The sequence below is a fragment of the Cricetulus griseus genome, chromosome 3, assembly GCF_003668045.3.
Source record: "Cricetulus griseus strain 17A/GY chromosome 3, alternate assembly CriGri-PICRH-1.0, whole genome shotgun sequence".
Taxonomy (NCBI): Eukaryota; Metazoa; Chordata; class Mammalia; order Rodentia; family Cricetidae; genus Cricetulus; species Cricetulus griseus.
The window spans coordinates 221,662,843-221,683,185 of record NC_048596.1 but is presented as its reverse complement, the minus strand read 5'-3'; the positions used below and the strand labels follow the sequence as shown (position 1 = coordinate 221,683,185).

General features: G+C 44.7%; 1 protein-coding gene across 3 annotated transcripts in view; it reads right to left on the bottom strand.

Annotated features, from left to right (window-relative positions):
* Positions 1-20,343, bottom strand: part of Frmd4a (FERM domain containing 4A) — a 303,426-nt gene that overhangs the window by 138,479 nt on the left and 144,604 nt on the right. For all 3 annotated transcript variants that reach the window (XM_027405198.2, XM_027405203.2, XM_027405200.2), the window contains exon 3: positions 1,231-1,325. In XM_027405198.2, coding sequence (XP_027260999.1) covers positions 1,231-1,325 — 95 coding nt within the window. The remainder of the gene's footprint in view (positions 1-1,230; positions 1,326-20,343) is intronic.

The following is a 20,343-nucleotide window of genomic DNA, read 5'->3' as shown; positions in this document are numbered from 1 at the left end:
CTGGGTTGGATTCTACTATCCTACCCAGCCACTGACCTCACCCTGACTTATGAGCATTTTAGGAAACCATGTCTGTAATTCTAAAGATGTGGAGGGTGTGTGGACATGAATATACACACATAGGGGACTTCTTAGGGAACATTTATTTAAAGTAGGTTATTGTTTTATTTTGTTTCCTGGTGCAGGGGATGGGGAAATAGTTTGAGGAACAAGGCAGACAGGGAAAGTGAGGGCAGGCTCTCTGAGGCAGCTACTTCTCATTCCCAGAAAACATTGAGAGGGGAATCTGGGAAGATAAGGGGGTTGATATCCAGATATGTCCAATAGGGGGAAAAGGAGGGTCTAGGAGTCCTACAAAATACTCAGACCAGCATCTGTTTAACGGACTTCCAGCCTTGGGCATCTCCCATCATGAATGCACAAAGCTGTTACTTTCCCTTTCTCTGTGGCTTGGTCTTCTGACTTTCCTGACCCCACACATTTCAACTCTTTGTGCCGAGGAACTATTGGCATCCCTTAGACAATTACAGTCACCCCTGTTACAATAGAATCAAGGGCCACACACGTCTAGGAAAGCGCTTCACCACTCAGTCCCAGCTGCAGTCTTTAGCTTGTTCTTATCTAAGGATTTGGGCTGATCTTCACCAAACACCAAATCTACCAAGAGAGAAAAAAAATTCCATGAACCTATCCCTTTCTTTATTATAAAACATAACCTGAGCTGGAAGGCTGCTGAAAGCAAACACACTTACATCAGATAGGTGATACGCACGTTGATTTTGTATCCTCTATTTCAGCTTAGAATATGAAACTGCCAAGCTATCATCTTTTGCCCTGAATTTATCATCAACTCCACTTCCTGTTATTGTTTCTCCAATACTGGAGAGAAACATTTACTTTCCAGAAGTTTTCATTTAACCTTAATGAAAACCAAACCCACACAGATCTACTTAAAAAAATAAACATCTCAGTTTGAACACGAATCTGCTTGATTATAATAATGTTGACCTAATAATTTCATAATATTAGCATCTGTCTAATTATATGCTTTGGCTGCTCCAGGCACGATCACCGGTTTTTGAAATTCAGATGGTGAACTTGGACTGACCCCCCAGCCCCCACAGGACCCAAGTAGCCTGCAGCTGATTTTGCTGTGCACAGCTGAGGGAGGGCAAATTTTCCCATCCTGCTCTTTTGTTTGGGGTCTTGTTGGCTCTGGATAGCACTTACGTCTCGTCTGTGAATGCAATTCCGAAGTATTCCTTTTCCTTCAGGTTAAAATGAGAGGCCACCAGGTCAAGAAGCTCCTTGGCCAAAAGCTTGGGCTGGAAGAAGAACACAAAGGGAAAAGATTAAGTCACCATGGACTTTCACTAAATCATGCTACCATCTTGGGTTTCTAGCATGTTCTCAGTGTAATATCTGAAAACTCAGTCCCACTAACTACATAAACACAAATGACTTTTGTAAAACCCAAAGAGGGGCTTGGTTGTGGTCCAGTTGGTAGAGTTCTTGCCTTGAATGCACCAAGTCTCATGTTTGATTCTCAGCACAGGATAAAATTGGTTGCGTTGGGGCATGGCTGTATTCCTACAGGAAGTGAAGCCAGGAGGATCAGGAGTTCAAGACTGTCTTCAGCTACATAGCAAGTTTGAGGCTAGCCTGGACTACATCACACACACACACACACACACACACACACACACACACGATGGGGGGAAGGGAGGGAGGGAGGAGGGAGGGAGGGAGGGAGGGAAAGATAAAGACTGAGAGAGACACTGCTACACAAAAATAGCCAAGGTGAAGCTCTCAGGTAACAGACAGAGGCTCTGTAAGATTGATTCTATTAACAAATAGCACTTGGTGTTTAGTGGGGCTGTTCAGCCTGATGACTTTCCTTCCCCACCTTATACTGTACTGATAGGAGGATGTCTTTTACAATTTGATTTGTTCAGCAAACACAGGCAGACCCTCCCATTCTTGGGATGAAGTTACTTTCTGATAAGCCCATTGCAATCTGAAGATACTATTAGGTACAAATGCATTTAATATGAGCACCAAAGTTTAGCAACACAGTGCTACAGGTGTGAGTAAACTTAACACCATTATGATTTATTTTGTGACTAAGATGCAAGTTTCTAGGCCTGGGCTTGGTGGATGACAACCTTGCCTTGCTGCATCACACCTGCCATGGTGTGGCTGTTTCTGTCTGGTGATCACATGGATAACTGGGGGGCTCTGGCTTTCAGCATCATTAGAGGAGATTGTAGCACATGGCCTGATCCAGGGAAAAATCCAGATGCAGAATTCAAAGTACAGTTTTTACTGAACGCATATCATTTTTGTATCAATGTTGAGTCCAACATTCCTACACTGAACCATGAACTGTGTCTATTTGCTGTGTGGTAGGCGCTGTCCTAAGTACCTCTTACACACCTTTAGGTTGTCTATCATACAGGGCAGAAATAGGCCCAGAGATCAGGCAGCAGTTTCTGGCTCCTCCTGTCTCTATGACCATCATTTATGTAGTGAAAACCACATAGATCCACATGGGTTTGAACTGGTGGTAGCACTTCTTCCCCTGCTAATTAGAGATCAATGGAAAACCCTACCTTGATGAACCAATGGCATCTAACACTCTCTATTTCCATTCCCATCATACTACAATTTTAGTCTAAGCCAGCAGGAAATTCAAGATTGGAAGTCGAACCTTCCTTCAATAATAGGAAGAAGTCTACAAAGGGCATGCAGAGGGATGCACATGGCACATCTCAGAATTGCTGCAAGACTGAGTTCTGAAGCTTGAGCACATGCTGAGAGATGCTGCAGGCTCTACTGCCCATGCTACTGTTCCTCCCAGAAGATGCTGGGCTGCATGGAATTTATGGGTTGTAATGAGGCATCAGGCCGACTGCTCTTAAAATGCAGTGGATCATAATTTGTCCATCAGAATGACTGCCATCTCTTTCAAAGTAGCCACAGTTCATCTGTGATGCTTGCTGTTTCTGGAAGTATTTTGAGCTGGGCATTGTAGTACATACCTATAACTCCAACACTTAGAAGGCTAAGGTAGGAGGAATGGGGATTCAAGGCTAGCCTGTGCTATACAACATTTTTTTTCCTACTTAGGATTATCTTTTTGACTTGCCCTGGTAGCATGTTTTAGACTTAGCATCCTTGCCAGCAAGAACTCTTCCAGCACTCAGAATGGATTTGAATTTTTTTTTTTTTTGTAAATGTCAAAAGTGACTTGAGGTCAAGTCTGGTGGGTGGAGAGAGACGAGGAGCGGGTCTCACTGGATCAATCTGGTATTAGAAAATGAGGTGTGACTAAAAAGTCCTTACTGGGCGTTCTTGCGAGCTATGGTGAAGTAGCTAACCCATTCTTGGGAAGGACATCCCTGAGATTCCTCTCTCTTTGGGGATAACATTTCAAGGACTTTGAACACCCTTGCTTGGTGTGGTGAACTGAATGAGAAAATGTCCCGCATGGACTGATGTATCTGAACACTTGGTCCATAGTTGGCAATGCTGTTGGTAAGGTTATGGAACTTTGGGGAAATGGAGCCTTGCTAGAGGCACACATCACTGGAGGTAGGCTTTAAGGTTTTATAAACACTTTCTGTTCTCTGTCTTTGCTTCCTGTGTGTGTGTGTGTGTGTGTGTGTGTGTGTGTGTGTGTACAAAATGTGGTATCTCTGCTTCATGACTGCCAGGCCAGCTTCATGCTCCCACCACCATGCCTTCTCCCCCCACGATGCCTCCTGTAAGCCCAATCAACTCTTTCTTCCCTATTTTTTTTTTTTTTTGGTCTGAATGTTTTATCACAGCAATGAAAAGGAGCAAATACAGTTGGAGATGCATATATTTATCCAGGAGGAGGAAGGTACTCATTAACTGCAGAAATGGTTGGGAGAAAATGCAATGTGTAGGAAGGGTGTGGAGGGCAGGGGACATGGTTAACAGGTGTTGGGTACTTGTGATTTTCACCCAGTCATTTGAAATGACATAAAGGAACACATGGAACAACTTCATACATCTGCCTTAGAATGCCATGCCTTACAAAGGACTATCTGAGGCATTGCTACTCTATCCCAGACACAGTTCTGAGAGCTTCCATATACTATGTCATTATCTCAACGACAGAGGATGATCCCTCTGTCAGTCAAGACTTAGAGTCAGCAGACAGGCTGTTCTCAGGCTCAGCAAAGCCAAAATTGGAAGCAGGGTCTGGATACACACAATGGAATATTACTCAGCCTTAAAGAGGAACAAAATTCAGATATATGCTACACCAGTGAACCCTGAAGACATGCTAACTAAAAGAGGCTATAAAAAAGATGAGTGTTATTGTCACCTCAGTTGTGGAAGTAACTAAGAGAATGTGATTTCACAGGGGCTGAAGAGGATGAGGAGTTACTGCTGAATGGTCACAGAATTTCTGCTTCAGATCCTGACAAAAGTTTGGAAACAGTGGTAATCTTCGATAACAATGTGCATGTAGTTAATTCCCCTGAATATATATATATATATATATATATATATATATATATATATGTGTGTGTGTGTGTGTGTGTGTGTGTGTGTGTGTGTGTGTGTGTGTGTTAAGATGGTAAATTTTATGTTGTGTATATTTATCCCAGTTTTTTTAACAAAAGAAACAAAATATAAGCCCTAGCTCATCTCAAAGTGGTTTAACTACTTCCTGGGTAAGAGGTCAAGCACCATTTGTCTTGAAGGACCTGTCTAGGGCTATGATACTGAGTCAGTACACGGACATTACAGATATATACATCATCACAGTGCACTTAGCTAGCATGAGTCTTCCACTGAATTTCAAGCCTCAGGGCTTTAGAGATAACTGGAGACACTGAACAATGGTTGCTGTTTGAGAGACTTGTAGGTACTGACTTTTGGCCTCTCTGAGATGACATATTTCTCTGATTTCACCTGTCTCCCCAAACCCTTATTATATTGGAAATCTTACATTGGATAACTAAACAGCTCAGGCAGCCACACCTCAGGGGCAGGGGGACAAGCCTGGCCCTCTCTGGTGAACTCTGTTCATACCCTTGTGGGCAAAATAATTTCTGAAACATGGAGAAACACCCACTTCCTTTCATGAACAGTATGACAGGTGAAAGGGAAGAAAAGCCCACCTCAGGGCAAGCATAATTTAAACACACAGGAACCAGGGCTGGGGGGACACAGTGCCTGTAATATACTTGTCCCATGCCATGAAGCTTGCTGAGTTCAGTCTCCAGAGGCAAGTTAAGAAGTGTGTGGGAGAGTAACCAGACTGCAGTAATACATGTATGAAACTGTCAGATAACTAACTTAATAATAATAATAAAAGAGTCACACTGACGAATGGGAGTTCAGCAAGGAAAACAGACCCTGACACCCCGAGATGTCCATTATATGTAATGAACTAATTTCTTTCCTGTTACAATAGAAGACAGTAGCCATGAGAGAATGGAGGGGGGGAAAGTAGGGTTGGTGGTGCATGCTTGTGATCCAGACCTGGGGAGGCAAAGACAGGTAGATCTCTGGGGCTCCAGGCCGGACTACTTGGTCAGCTCCAAGTCCCTGTGAGATATCATGTCTCAAACAAACAAAAAAGTAGAAGGTGCACAAGGAATGACATGAGAGGTCTATCTCCGGGCTCCACATGTACATACACCTACTCCTACACACACACACACACACACACACACACACATCTATACACATACACTCACATACAAAATAAAATAAAAATAAAAACAGAGGATTGAGTCAGTGATGGCGGAGGCGAGAGAATATTCTAGAAGTCATAGAGGTTGCAACTCTATCTTAAATCCTCACAGAACCCCACACACGTCTTTCAAGGCAACCAGCAACAGCCCAGCTTCTGACTGCTTTCATCTCTAAGAGTCAGAGCAGCTGAAGTCCGGTACCCCTCAGTGTCTGTACTGCCGAGACAGTGGAGTCATTTGTCAGCATAGTGCAGAGGTGCATTCTGCCTGACTCTGGCACTCTGTCTCCCAAAGGCTTGGGCCACTGATGGCATCAACATCTGGATTCCCCCAATCTTGCAATGGAAGAGGACAGTCTACTTTGATGACTGAGGAACTACAGCATTCTGGAAGTTCCGTAAGCTCCTTTGGAGTGAGTTGCCTGGGAAGCAGAAAGCTCTTGGCTGTTATGTACTTGGAAGGGATGTTTATAGAATCCTGCTGATTGTAATTTGCCAATCACTGGTGCTGTAAACATTTGTGGATCCTTGTAGGGATCTGGCTGGGAGAGAGGCCAAGTAAGCGGTCTGCAGTCACACGGAGTTTGAGGGGACAAACAGGGTAGTGGCCTGAAGGCATCATGGGCAAGGCAAGCCCTGTGTGTCCCTGGTGAGCTATGCCAGTTTATTCAGGGTCACTGGCCATGCTGGTGGGGATGTCAATGAACTTAAGATGGGCTTTCTCTCAGCCTGTAATTGACGGTCTTCTTTCACTGGCTTCTCTCTTTCCCCTTTTAACTTAAATTATTTTCTGATCTTCCTTGTAAGATTGCATCCCTCCTTATACCTGGATAACAACTTTCCTTGCAAATGTCCCCCTCCCAGCATGCTTTGCACACTGGAGCCACCGTGGTGCTAAGAACGCCACTTTCCAAAACTGGATGCTTGCACAGCCACCATGTGCTAGAGTGAGGGCAGCGGGACTTCGCTGCTCTGACCTCACCACCAAACTCGTGAGGTTCTGAAGGGGCTGGCTCCCATGGGAACCATGGGCATATTTAGCCTAAAGTATCATGTTATGTCCCATGCACTTCCAACACTTCCCTACTTCTTCCAGGTGATGTGAGTGACTGCCATGATCAAAGCAGCACTTGGAGACGGAAAGATGGCTTAGTATGTAAAGTGTGTACCACAGCGTCATGGGAACCCGAGTTTGGATCGCTGGCACCCATGTAAAAGTAGATATGGCAGTGTGTACCTCTAATCCCAGTGCTGGGGAGGTAGACACACCCCAGACTTATCTTCAGTCAGTTCAGCCCAAACTCTGGGTGACTAGAGAGTAGAGATACTGAGATTAACACATGAAAAAAGCCAGTGTGAAGAGGAAGCCTGGAAACCCTTTCCCACCAGGGATCATGCAACTAACAGAGCAAGCACAAAACACACAGGGGAGAGGTGGGTGCCATGTAAATGCCTTGTAAAGACTCAGGGTCCCCAGGCCAGTGGCTCTGGCTCCTTCCTTAGTTCATACATAGGCTTCTCCCATTCTTGGTAGAGCTTTTTCATCCTTGATAAGCTGTCTTTCTATTTCTAGCCATGTATCCCTGGTGCAGCGCTTTGCCCTGGGACTCAAAAATCCCGGAAGCAGGAGCCCCTGCAACACAGACCCTCAGCCTCACACTAAGCGTGTCTTTCCCTTTCCTTTCAAACACTGGCCTTTGGCCTGAGCATATGTTCCCTGACACTGGACTTTCTCACCATCTCTCTAATCTCTGTGTCTGACTTAAAAGGCATGACTTGCCCTGCCCATTCCCATATCCCATATTCCTGGCAGCTGCTGAGATTTTCGGCATACCCAACTGTTTTTTTTCTCTCACATTTCAACAAAATTATCCCTGAACTTTCTTGAGAGTCTGTCTTGAAAATCTTTTATCAATGACACCAAGAATCACTCCTCAAAAGATACTTGGAGTCTCCCCAGAAACACTAGGCTTATGGGTATATGTCAACACTACTAATTGCCAGGGGTTTATTTTTGTTTTGCTACTATAAGGTACACATTGTCTGCTGAGCTGATGAGGGACTTGCCCACCCTCATGACATAGCTACAGGCACTGTGTCCAACTTTGCCTGCTAACCTGGCTTTCTACTCTGCCTGCCAAGGAACTGAGGAGTCCCAAGACCTAGTGAGTGGGTGAGTCCTACTATTTAGGGGTGGTCACAGCAGTGAGGTGGCAGAAAAGGTCATTTCCAGGAGTGGGTAGAAATGATGACATATTAGCCCCTTCTTTCTGGTCAGAAGGGGCTGGGACTCTCCCCCTGGGAAGCCAGTGTGGCAGGCAACTTTGAGTGGATGGGTGAGCAAAGGCGCGTCCTTGTACCCCTGAACCCTCCTCACTAAGGCCAATAGAGGCTCATTGGCTGATCTAATTCCTGGAGGGTTGGGTTGTAGTGCATGAGGTCACCCTTTGTGGATTCTGCCCTGTGGGTTATGACAGCTGCCCCTCCCTGCTACCCTAGGGGCTCTGATGATTAGCCTCTCCAAGGGAGCCCTGTATTGTGTGGCTGGGGACACACTGAAGCCACTTGCTTTAAGCAGACTCATAAGAACAATAGGGCTTGGCCCTTCTCCAGTATGTGGGAGAGGTCTTTCTCCATGGGGAATACCTACCATCTCTGTCTCCTCAGACATCAGACACAAGTGTGTGCCACCGCGCCCCACTTAAAACACACATGCGCGTGCGCACGCGCATACACACACACACACACACACACACACACACACACAACCACCAATAACAACAACAACAATAACAACAACAACAAAATAAAAACAAAAGCCAAAATCATGGGGTAGGGGAGATCCAACTCTGGTCCACATGTTTATAGGCAAGCACTTTACAAATTGAGCCATCTTCCTAGTCCATTTAATAAAGGCTTTTATTGGCAGAGTGAGACAGATGAAAGGCAGTTATACAGACAGGCTTTGGAGGCAGATATGAAGCAGAGGGCTGCTAGGCAGTGGTACTCCCCTCCCCCACAACTACACGGGGCCAGATGCAGTGATATAAAGGAGTTTCCAGATAGCTGAGTGGGTGAAGAGACTTGCACCAAACCTGATGACCTGCGTTTGCTCCCTGGGAGTCCTGTGCTGGAAGGAAAAGAGAGTCCCCTGAGTGGCCATCTGACCTCCACATGCATGCTGAGGCGCGTCCCCCACTCCCAATAAATAGCTTAGTGAATGAATGCTGCTGGGTTTCAGTCAGATCATACACCTCCAGAGACACACTGCAAAGTCACTTGCATGCCCAAGAAAGCATGTGCTGAGTCCCTTTTGCTAACCCTGTAACAGAGGATGGACCCTCCCCACAACTTCTCTGCAAGCAACTGCAATCATGGCAGGCTCCTTTCACCATCTCTCTGCAAATTTTCAGAGACCCACCTTGGGGATGAGGTGTCTCTGGGAACACTTTAAAGCTCTCAGCGTGCCCCCCGCCCCGGCCTTTTATATTTTCTTCCCTTGATCCCTGACTTTTATTTCCACGTAGTTTCATCCATGTTGTTCTCAGATACAGCGTGGCTTGAGTCAGGCATCAGGAAGGTCAGGGGCTGATAGGACTTTGGGAAGGAGTCTCTATTACTCATGGACTTGAATGATGCCCGATGAAGGCTTTGACAGGCAGACATAATTGCTCCTCTACAAATGGGACTGGCTGGGAAGCCTGGTTTACACAGGAGCCCCCAGGGACTCTGGAAGGCAGGCGTGTTCATTAGGGCATCCCTCCTGCCTCTGCATTCACACAGCTTCCCACTCCCCCTAGACTCCAGCCTGCTCAGGGTGATGTCATAGGACTGTTAATGAACAATACATTTGCTTTGGTGGGAGAAATACAGGCTGTTCCACAGTCCTCAGTCTGCCTATGCCAGAAAGGGCTCTCATGTTCATGGCCTAAATTATGGGATATTTCTAGTGAATATAGAGATGCCACACTGAGTTTAATCTTGCGATTGCGAGCATCTACTTTTGCCATTATCTCAACTACTGTTTCCACGTTTTCTCTTTAAAAAGACACCTGGGGGCTAGAGAGATGGCTCAGTGGTTAAGAGAGCCTACTGATTTTGCAGAAGACCTGGATTTGGTTCCCAGCATCCTTATCAGGTGACTCTTAACTGCCTGTAACTCCAATTCAGGGGATCTGATACTTCCTGGTCTCTGTGGGCACTGCAATAAATGCATGCAGGTATACATACAAATACTAGATAAACTAGTGATTTTTAAAAATTTGCCTAGGTTTGGAAGATGACTCCATTGGTAAAATGCTGGTTAAATAAGTATGAAAACCTGACTCTGGATTCTTAGCACCCATACAAAATGGCATGACGGTATGTATCTGTGATCCTAATACTGGGAAGATGGAGAAAAAGGGATACTTGGAGATTACACATGTGTATACACACATGCATAACCGGGTGTGAACACACACACACACACACACACACACACACACACACACACACACACACATTGCTGTGCATATTTGATGCTGCCCTTATCTTGTGCTGTGGGGAATACAGATGACTTCTTTGAATGTAAATGTCCCCCCCACTCCCTGGGTGATGAAATTAAGTCCTCTAAGATCAAAGAACACATTAGAGGATTGTTGTACGTCTCCCCAAACAATGGGCACCAGGAGTCATTCAAACTGGAAGTCCTCATGATGTTGCACACTGAATTACAATCTATCAGGCATTAGGAGCTGCATTTGCTAAAAAAAAACCCAACAACAACAACAACAACAAAAAACCTCACTCCTTACTTGGCATAAAGTAACTAAAAAGCAGGATGGAAATCTGGGATCTTTCCCTTCATTTGCATGTCTCCTTTACTTCGGGCCACCCACCCACCTCTGTACAGTCTTGTTAACCACCGAGTGTCCCTAACCTATCTTTTTCTCATCAAGGCTGATAACAAATACCAGAGAAGAAAAGCCATCTTACTGTCAGAGTTTTTTGAATGTTCTGTTCAAGATCTCTATGAGGTACCTGAAGGTCTGTCCTAAATCTGCAGTCATCTCAGAGTCTAGGAACATCCAGGCCTCTGGGGAGGGACCTGCCACATATATGAGGGCAATTGTTCATGATAACAAGGCTGTACCTTGGACCCCTGAGCATTCAGATCCTGAGAGTCAGATAAGGCCACCTTGTGGGATCAGAACCAAGGCCATGATTACCTAAACTACACCTTGACCAGAACTGCTTCATTAGGCCTTGCTCTTGCCCCTACCTCATTTCCTCCTCTATTTGAACCTAAAGCTCATGTCAGTACCTTAAAGATAGACTCAGGTTCATTGGGCCATTTTTATCTGTTCCCCTCTGCAGGAGAGAGAGAGAGAGAGAGAGAGAGAGAGAGAGAGAGAGATTAAAACTCTTATTTCTGCGTTTCACCATCACTAATCTCTTTATAGACATATTGGGGCTGGGAGGCCATGCCTAGTCTCTTGGGACTGTCCAAGCTGGGGCTTTTACCCCAAAGCTTCAATAATGATTCCATTTGCTTTATTCTCAGGGAACTGCAGACAAGCATTGGGCATTGTCCCAGCACTGAGGAACAGCCACTGAAATTGGAATCTTGAAACTGGCTCTCCATGGCATGTATGGAGGGAGGGTTAAAATAATATAGGAGTGAGTCCTTCTAAAAAATCTCCCCTTTTACCAAACCTGGGCTATGAATCTGTAATCCAGACAAGGGGGCTCTGAAACTCAATTGTGAAGTCTACGCTAATAAGCCACTAAAGCTGGGACAGTGATACCTACGTCTTAAAGTTTTGGTGATGATTCAATAAATGATCACTTATGAAGTTCCTGGTATACAGCAGGTGCTTAGTAAAAATGGGCTCATCATTCTTCTTCAACCAGAGACTGAATCTCCATAAGAATCACTCAGTCCCTTATCACTCTGTCAAGGAACTTAATATTAAAGTCTAAGTCCTTTTTTTTCCTGAACTGTCATTCTCTGTCTTGGAAACCGTGAATAAATCCTGACAGTAAGGAGAACAGAAAGCAGACAACTTCCTTTGCACCCAAACTTCCTCCTATAGCCTGGCTCTAAATAGCATCCACGCCTAACATTATCTGGAGAATAATATCCATCCTACCCACTGCTGGAAACACCTTGTCACACCTGCCCCAGCCTACTGATTCTGTAAAGTTAAAATCATACTTATATGTTAGAGAGAAAGAGAGAGAGAGAGAGAGAGAGAGAGAGAGAGAGAGAGAGAGAGAGAGACAGACAGACAGAGAAACAGAGGGGGGAGAAGCAGAGAGAGACAGAGAGATATAGAGAGAAACAGAGAGAAAGACAGAGAGACAGAGAGATAGAGAGGGAGGAAAATAGAAAGAGACAAAAAGAAATAGAGAGATAGAGACAAAAATACAGAGAGAGGGAGTGAGAGAGTTGGTTCTCTCTCTCTGGCCCCAGCAATATGCCTGGAGATGCTGCACGGCTTTTCAATATTTATCAGCATTTTAACTTGGAAGGTCCCTGAGTGCCCTCCCGTGGATCTTCCCTATGGATCTTCCCCGTGGATAGCTCTTGCAGCTTGCTGGCAGGTACAAGCTGCATGCACCGGAGAGATGCATTTTGCTGTGCTGCTGATGTCATTTTCAATGCAATTAAGAATGCACTCTCACCAGGGGAGGAGAATAATGAAAAAGTCCACAAGTACTGGATCCCTAGGAGGCTTGGAAGGGAAGACCAATTTAAGGCTGAACAATATTTATTCTTGAAGAACACTTTTGTGAAAATGTGTTGCTCAACTATGCACAGATAGCACGTCCTTCCCACTGCCTTCTGATTAGCAGACGATGGAAGACTGCACGCCACGCCACATCCTGAAGCAGGTTTATAAACAGTCAACTCAACACTGATGGCATACTCAGGGTAAGACCTGATGCTACATGTTTACATTGGTGGCTTTGGCCAGATTTTGGTAATCATGTGCTTGGATAAAATCTATTATTTTAGGGGTCTAGTGGGTCAAGAATTTGCTTTGCAAGTGTGAGAACCACAGTTTAGGTGTCTAGAACTTACTTAAAAGCTGGGTGGGTGTGCTGCCCTGCCTGTAATCCCAGGGTGCAAGAGGCCAAGATGAAATGCCCTGGAACAAACTGGCTAGTTAGATTAACCAAAACATTCTCCATTTCAGTGAGAAAATTGGCCTCCATGAATAAGGTAGAGTGCAATTGAGAAAAACATCAGATGTCAACACTGGCCCTCCACATGTGCTCAGGCACCTCTGCATATGTTTGCTCCACACATGTAAAGACACATACACATATGCACACATATACACATGCACACATAAATACACAAAATTATTTTCCTACACCCTATTAATTTCCCAAAAATTTTACAAGAGGCTTACAGAATTTTAAATAATATAAAATAGGGAGATTGAGACCACCATGGCTGAGATAAGATAAATCACTGTAGTTTCTCATTATCCATAGTTCTGTTTCCAGCATTTCCAATTATATAGTCAACAATGGGCTACAAAACATTGATATCAATACAAATTATGTGGATAAAATAATAATGCATATGGCACTAATGTAAGTATGAATTAAATTGATAAAATACTAATGTTAATAATAACAGAATATTAATATTTTCCCTCACCTTTTCTTTTCTTTTTTGGGACAGGTAGCACACATTGGCCTTGAACTCATAATCCTCTGCCTTAGAAACCCAAGTGCTGGGATGACAGGTGTGTGCTACCATGCCTGCTTGCCTTAACCCTTTCAGGATATCACATGATTTTCATAGCAGAACATTGTTATCATTGTTCTATTTTATTATTGGCTGTTAATCTCTTACTGTGCCCAATTTATCAATGATGCATCATTGGTGTATATGTATAGGGAAAAACTTAGTGTATATAGTTTGGTATTGCTGGTAAATTAAAGCATTTCCTAGGGTTTTGCAAGGTATTCATGTTATATAAGGGAGACAATTGTAATTCTTACTGCTGGACACTGAGCTTGAATGTGTAGAGAAAAATATCAGCTTCAAGAGAAGACAAAAGCTCAATCAGTGAGTGTGAGGACCTGAGTTTAATTCCCAGAACACACATAAAATGCCAGGCTTGGTGGTGTGTACCAGTAATTCCAGCACGGAGGAGATGGAGACAGGCAGACCTCTGGGGCTTTCTAGCCAGCCAGGCAAGCCTCTTCCCACAAGTAGACCCAAGGGGTGAATACCAGGGACTCCAGAATGTATGTCTTCAGCATGATTTCTGCAATAAACAGAACTGCAGCTGATACAAACTGTCTAGTTGTGCAGACAGTCCAGCACACATGCTCTCTGTGCACAGTCCTCACAACCTGGAGCAGATCTGAAAACAGTCTCCTTAAACCTAGTGCAATATCTGGAAGACTCCTGATGTTGGGTATTGACAGAGGTGGATTTGGGCAGAAAGTCTGGAGGCAGAGTTTAATCAAAGGTCAAACATGTGCTTCTGTCAGTCATTATTAAGCCGCTTGGCAATGGTATTTTGTCTTGATCCTGAAACCAAACTACTCGAGAAACACGAAGTCAGTCCCAATTTGGGCAAAGTGAAACAGCCCCTGCAGACTAATAAGAAGAGAGATGGAATCTGCAAAAAGTCACGTACAGAAAAGCAACAGCAGATGAATGGAGCCCTGGACCTTGGAGCTGAATATGGATTTGAAGTGCTGGTGTGGTTGGCAGGAAAAGGGGGATGGCTTTGAACTGTTTCTTCTTTGGCAGTTCAGCAAGCATACCAGCGGTGTGGGAAAGAGAAGCACTTGGTGAGGGTAGAGGTGGGAGTGGAGTAGAGGGCAAAAGAATCTCTCTGCTCTCTGCTTCTGATGGCCCTGATCTTTCACAATGCTCCCAGCCTCTCTAGAGCTCTTTCTTTTGATGCACTGTCCCTTCTTTTTCTATTCTGAACAGCTACTTAACTCTTGACCTTGCTTGGCAGCTATGCTGGGAAGAGTAATGCTGGTTTGCACACAAGTGTTGGGTACCTGTTTCAACTGACCCAGCAGCTATATGGCTGGGCTCACTGGGCCCTCACAGAGTTACTGAAATCAGCCTGGGGCATCTGCACCAACACGTTTCCAACTTGGTTCATACATTGATTTGTGTATACCTGCGATGGTTAATATTGTTTGCCAACTTGGTATGATCTAGAATAAGGGAGACAGGCCTCTGGGTATGTCTGTGATGGAATTCTAGGTTAATAGACATGGGAAGGCCCACTCTAAATATGGATGGTACCATTCCAGGGCTAAGGTTTCAGAGGACTGCACAAAAAGGAAAAGGATTGAGACAAAGACCTGCCTTCAGCTCTCTCTGCTTCCAGAGTGTAGATGCATAGTAGCCTGCCTCCTCAAGCTCCTCCCACTGTAAACACTCTCCTATACTAAACTACCCTTTGAGGGTAAGCCCAATAGACCCTTCTGTCCTTAAGCTGTTTCTGTCTTTGTAACAGAAACTAGATAAGTAACTAACATAGCTCCTCATTTCCAAGGAGCTGGGTGGTCAGTGTGGACTGACTTCAGGGATGGACTGATGAATGGATGCATGATGATTGGATGGATGCTGAAGCAGAGACAAGAGGGGCTTTCAGACTGATTAAAAACCCACATTAGCCCTCAGTCCTTTTGTAAGTTGTTGGACAATTCACCTGTTCAGCTCCAACTCCTGCCAAGTCCAGAATCTCCCAAAGCCCCTTATGATCTCTCACTTAGCAGAGCTCAGGGAGGCATAGTTTTTTCTTTGTTTCCCATCCCTTCCTCTCTCCTTCCCACCTCACCCTCCCCTCTCCCTTCCTTCAGTCAGTTCTTTTTTTCCTTTCTGTAGTGCTTGGGATAGAACTAAGGGCCTTGCACATCCTAGGCAAGCACTCGACAACTCAGCTACATCTTATATCCTCAGTCACTGATTTCTTTTTAATAGATATGACCCTGACATGTAGCCCAGGCTAGCCTTGAAATCACAATCCCTCCAACTCAGCCTATTAAGCCATGAAGTTATGGGGATGTGTCCCCACAGCTGGTCCATCAAAGTGTCTTCAGCCATTGGGCATTTCCCCTTACTCATTGGAACTCTTTAGCTGTGAATCGAGAATTGAGAACCAACACCATCTTGTCCGTGCATTCTACCCATTAGTGAACTAAAAAAGCTGCACCAGTGTGAATGAAGGAGATGCAGAATAAAGACAGGCATTCCACTCTGCCTTTTGCTCCTCCCTGCTTCTTCTTGTCCTAAGCATTTCATTAACTATATCGGGCTGGCAGGGCAGTCTGCAACATTTAACTGGAAGACTCTTAATGAGATGGTTCCCATGCAATGCCTTGGACCCTCTGACCCCTTCTTGTCACCAGCACTGGAACCTAGCCATGACCTCATCTGCAGTTGCATTGTGAGTTTCCTCAGCTGGCCTTGTTCACTCTCTTGAGGCCTCACATTCTCCTTTCTGGAATAGAGTTAATAGGCTTTGCATTCATAATAGTGTGTCAGCCTGTAAGAGGGAAATCATCACAGGCTATGACCCTGGGGCAGCCAGTGTCATCAGCTGCCAGGCTGAGTGTCCATTGGTCATGGAGCTGTCACCTCTCACCCCCTCCCTTCATCTGAAGGAGGAAAGGTCAGACTGTGGCCCAAGTCACAGGAACAAAGGAGATTCCATTGTCTGTACAGCTGCTGTTCCCAGCCTCACCAGTCAGCCTCTCTGACTTTCCAGGAAGTCAAGGACGTGTTCAAAGGAAAAGATGAAAAAGCACATTTTCTTACAAAGGACATGGGGACATAGTTGAGTGGTAGTGCATTTGCTTACCATGTACAAGGTTCTGGGTTTTATTCCCTATATCATATAAGAGCAGAGATCAAGATTCTTAACCCCAAGTGGACTAGTGTGGTAGTTCGAATGTAATTGACCCCCATAACCTCATAGGGAGTGACACTATTAGGAGGTGTGACTTTATTGGAGTGGGCATGGCCTTGTTGGAGGAAGTGTGTCACTGTGGGGGCGGGTTTTGAGGTTTCCCATGCTTAGGATGCCACCCAGTGTCTCAGTTGATTTCCTTTTGCCCGCAAGATGTAGGGCTCTCAGCTATTACTCCAGCACCGTGTCTGCCTGCACGCTGCCGTGCTCCCCATCGCGACAATAACGGACTGAACCTCTGAAACTGTGAGTGAGCCACCCTATTTAAATATTTTCTTTATAAGAGTTTCCGTGCTCATGGTGTCTCTTCACGGCAATAAAAACCCTAACAAAGACAACCAGCTTCAGAATTTTGCAGTTCTAAGTACAGGAAAGTTGGGATCTACAGCTTATCATCATGGACTTCATTGAACCCAGTCTTACCCCAGCAGAACCAGCCTTTGCCCTCAGTCAGTACATCACAGCACAGCAGTCTAATCTTCCTGAGAGGCCTTTTTCTGCTTCCCAGAGAAAGCAAAGCAAGGTGACAAAAGAAAGGGAAGCTTTATCATGTATATTCATGTCTAATATCATCCTGTGCTTGTCTGCACACATGTGTATGTTTACATTCAATATCACAAGTTTTGAGGGGTTTTGGTTTTTCAAGACAGGGGGTTTTTCTGTGTAACAGCCCTGGCTGTCCTGGAACTTGTTTTGTAGACCAGGCTGGTCTCAAACTCAGAGATCTGCCTGCCTCTGCCTTCCCAGTCCTGGGATTAAAATTGTGCCCCACTACACCCAGCTGAATTTTGAGTTTTGTGAATCTGGACCTTGCCATGCATGCCTGTAATCCCAGAGCTTGGGAGGCTGAAGTGACTGTAGGTGGAGATGTGGTGGATCTCAAGGACAAATTCGGGCCAACTGCTTTCAGAGTCCCATTTTAACCCCAATGTAATAGCACCTCTGATCTCTGGGCGATGTAAAAAACAGTTCCCATGTTCCATCTGGGTGGAAAGTACCACTAGTGTATGAGTTTTCAGAAAGGGTGGAACATTCCAGAAATCCAGAGAGTCAAAACCTTAGCAATCCCTACCAGGAATCTTCTGTGCTTTCTTGGGAAAGAACAAATGTGCGAGAGAGAAGTGATAGATTAAGCAGCAGCTTCTGCCCCCAGGCTTGTTAACTCTTCTCTGTGGGAGACCCTGCTTGGCTATGCTACAGCCCTGGCAACTAGCAAAACTGCAGGAGGGTGGTGCTCACACCTGGATCTCATTTCTGGATTTGTCCCTCAGGGAGTCCCTTCTGGTCAGGGCTGGTCTAGAAGAAAGATGGCTTTTCAGTACCTTGAGATACCACCTCATTTCCCTTATCTTCTGGAGACTGAAGAGGGCAGAAAGATGCTAAATGAGAATTTCCTGTTTAAGCCTCTGTGAACACACAGTCTATGGGCACATTAAGCACTTCTTTCTTTTTCCCTCTAAAGAGAATACAGTGTGAAATTCTTGAGTAGAATTAATATTAACACGACACAGGGGCATCTCAGTGGTAGAATGCTGGTCTACCATGACCAGGCCCCATGTTCCAACCCCAGAAATGCCAAAACCAAACCAACCCAATTTCTTCACTAATGAGGTGTTGGCTACCCAAATGCTTTCCAGGCAGACTCAAGACACTAGGTGCATTTTATACAAGTTGTGTTAAAAAAAAAAAATCTACCTTCTAACACATAACCCAAATTCATAGTCTTTTTAAGTAGGTGATTCAGGACGTGTCTCATGACAGAGCAACCAATATCCAGAATTATACCAAGTAGCACTTTATACCCATGATATGTGATAGATGAGAAGATGCACAGTCTGTGGTGTTTGCAAAATTGAGCAAGGGATTTAAACATGCCCGTGCACAGGCCTTTTTCAATGCTATTAATTGATAATAGTACCACTTAACGCACTTCTATTGCCCAATCCCTCACTCTAATGTTTCATGAATACAACATATTAAAAACATAAGGAATAAAGACAAATATCTAGTGATGTCACAAAAACACAGTCATTCATGTGCAATCTTAACCACTGGCATTTGGGAAATAATCCCCATCAGGGAAAGAAAGATCCACAATTTTATGCAACTTAGAATTTTTCAGTTTTTTTTTAATTAGTCTTTTTTTTTCTTTCAAGCCAGTAAAGGAAGGACATCTCAGTGATTTGAGACATGGCTCATTTCCTCCTGGCTTAAATTGGGAGTCAATGTCATGCGTATATCATTTGCAAGTAACGTATTTTGATTTTCATGAATGTAAGACATTAATTGTATTTTTTATCCCCTGTTTTAAGTGGCACAGAACACTGCAAAATATCTGGTTCTTAAATTTGCCCTTACTGGTGTCTTCTGAATAAAGTCACCCCATGGCACTGAACAGTAAGCCACAGATCTCGGTCATGGAGTGATTACTTCCCAGGATGCAATGTGGAGTGGGCACCTGGTGCAATGGCAGTTACAAGAGAGACACAATGTGGGTTCTGGTGTGTGCATAGCTGTCCACATAAAGAAACCACAGGGACTGTTCATTGCTGGTCTGGAGCCACAAGAAAGCTGTCTGGTCCTTTCCATGTGTGGTGCTATCTTTTGTTCTTCGATTTCAGATAATTGCTTCTGTATGCAAGCCAACAAGGTGGATGTGTATGAAAGGAAACTTTCATAACTCAACATCTGAGATAGAACAGAACGCTGCTGACTTCTGCTTACTCTGGTTTTCTTTCTACACACCTGGGAGGATAATGAGGAACTTTCCCAGGAGTTCAAAGCCTGATTGTGAAGTATTTGCCAAAAAACCAAGACAAAGAGACATCAGGGAGGGGTCCACAGGGTCTCCTGGAAGATTAGCAGCTCACTCCTGAATGGGCACCTGCTCTGTTGTCCGTCCACCTATGAATCTGCCTCCCATCCCTCATGGGCAGAGCCTTCTTCAGCATTGTGCTGAGATTTAGTTTTGAAAAACAAAACAAAACAAAACAAAACAAAAAAACCCAGTCAACCAAACAACAAAACAGGTCCCAGGGTTTTTCCTACTCAGTCTTTCTGGATTAGTGCCAAGAAGTAAAACTTTCCAGGAACAGTGAGCTGGGACTGGCTCATACGAGTACAACATAGCTTTCTATCATTGTTCCTGAGAGCCATACAAGGCTAGGACAATGTCCCATGATGCATTCCTGGTCCAATACACCCAGATTTGCAATATGGGTAAAGGCATGGAGAGGTAAGCAAGCAGACAAAATCACCTGACTTTTCTCCAAATGCTCCTGAAAACTTCCCTGGGTCCTGAGAACACTCAAACTGCTCGCTCAGTTCTCCATGGGTTACCTTGTGGCAATAACCAGTGGCTTCCACCCAAAGCCACAAAGAGTGTGTGGCGGAGGGCAGGGTCTCATGGTCTCAAGGGGGCATTTGTGGTGGCTGTAGTTGCAAAACTAGCTACAGGCCATTCTATGCTGACAGATATACACACATGTCAAGAAAAGCACATTGCATGCTTTACATGCTTGCAGTTCAGGCCATGTGTTGTGGTACACATCTTGTATCCTCTTCCTTCAGAAGGTTTTGACACAATTGTGAGTGCCATGTCATGATGAACTGTACACTGTCATAGACAACCCAGGCTGCTATGTGAGACTACATTTT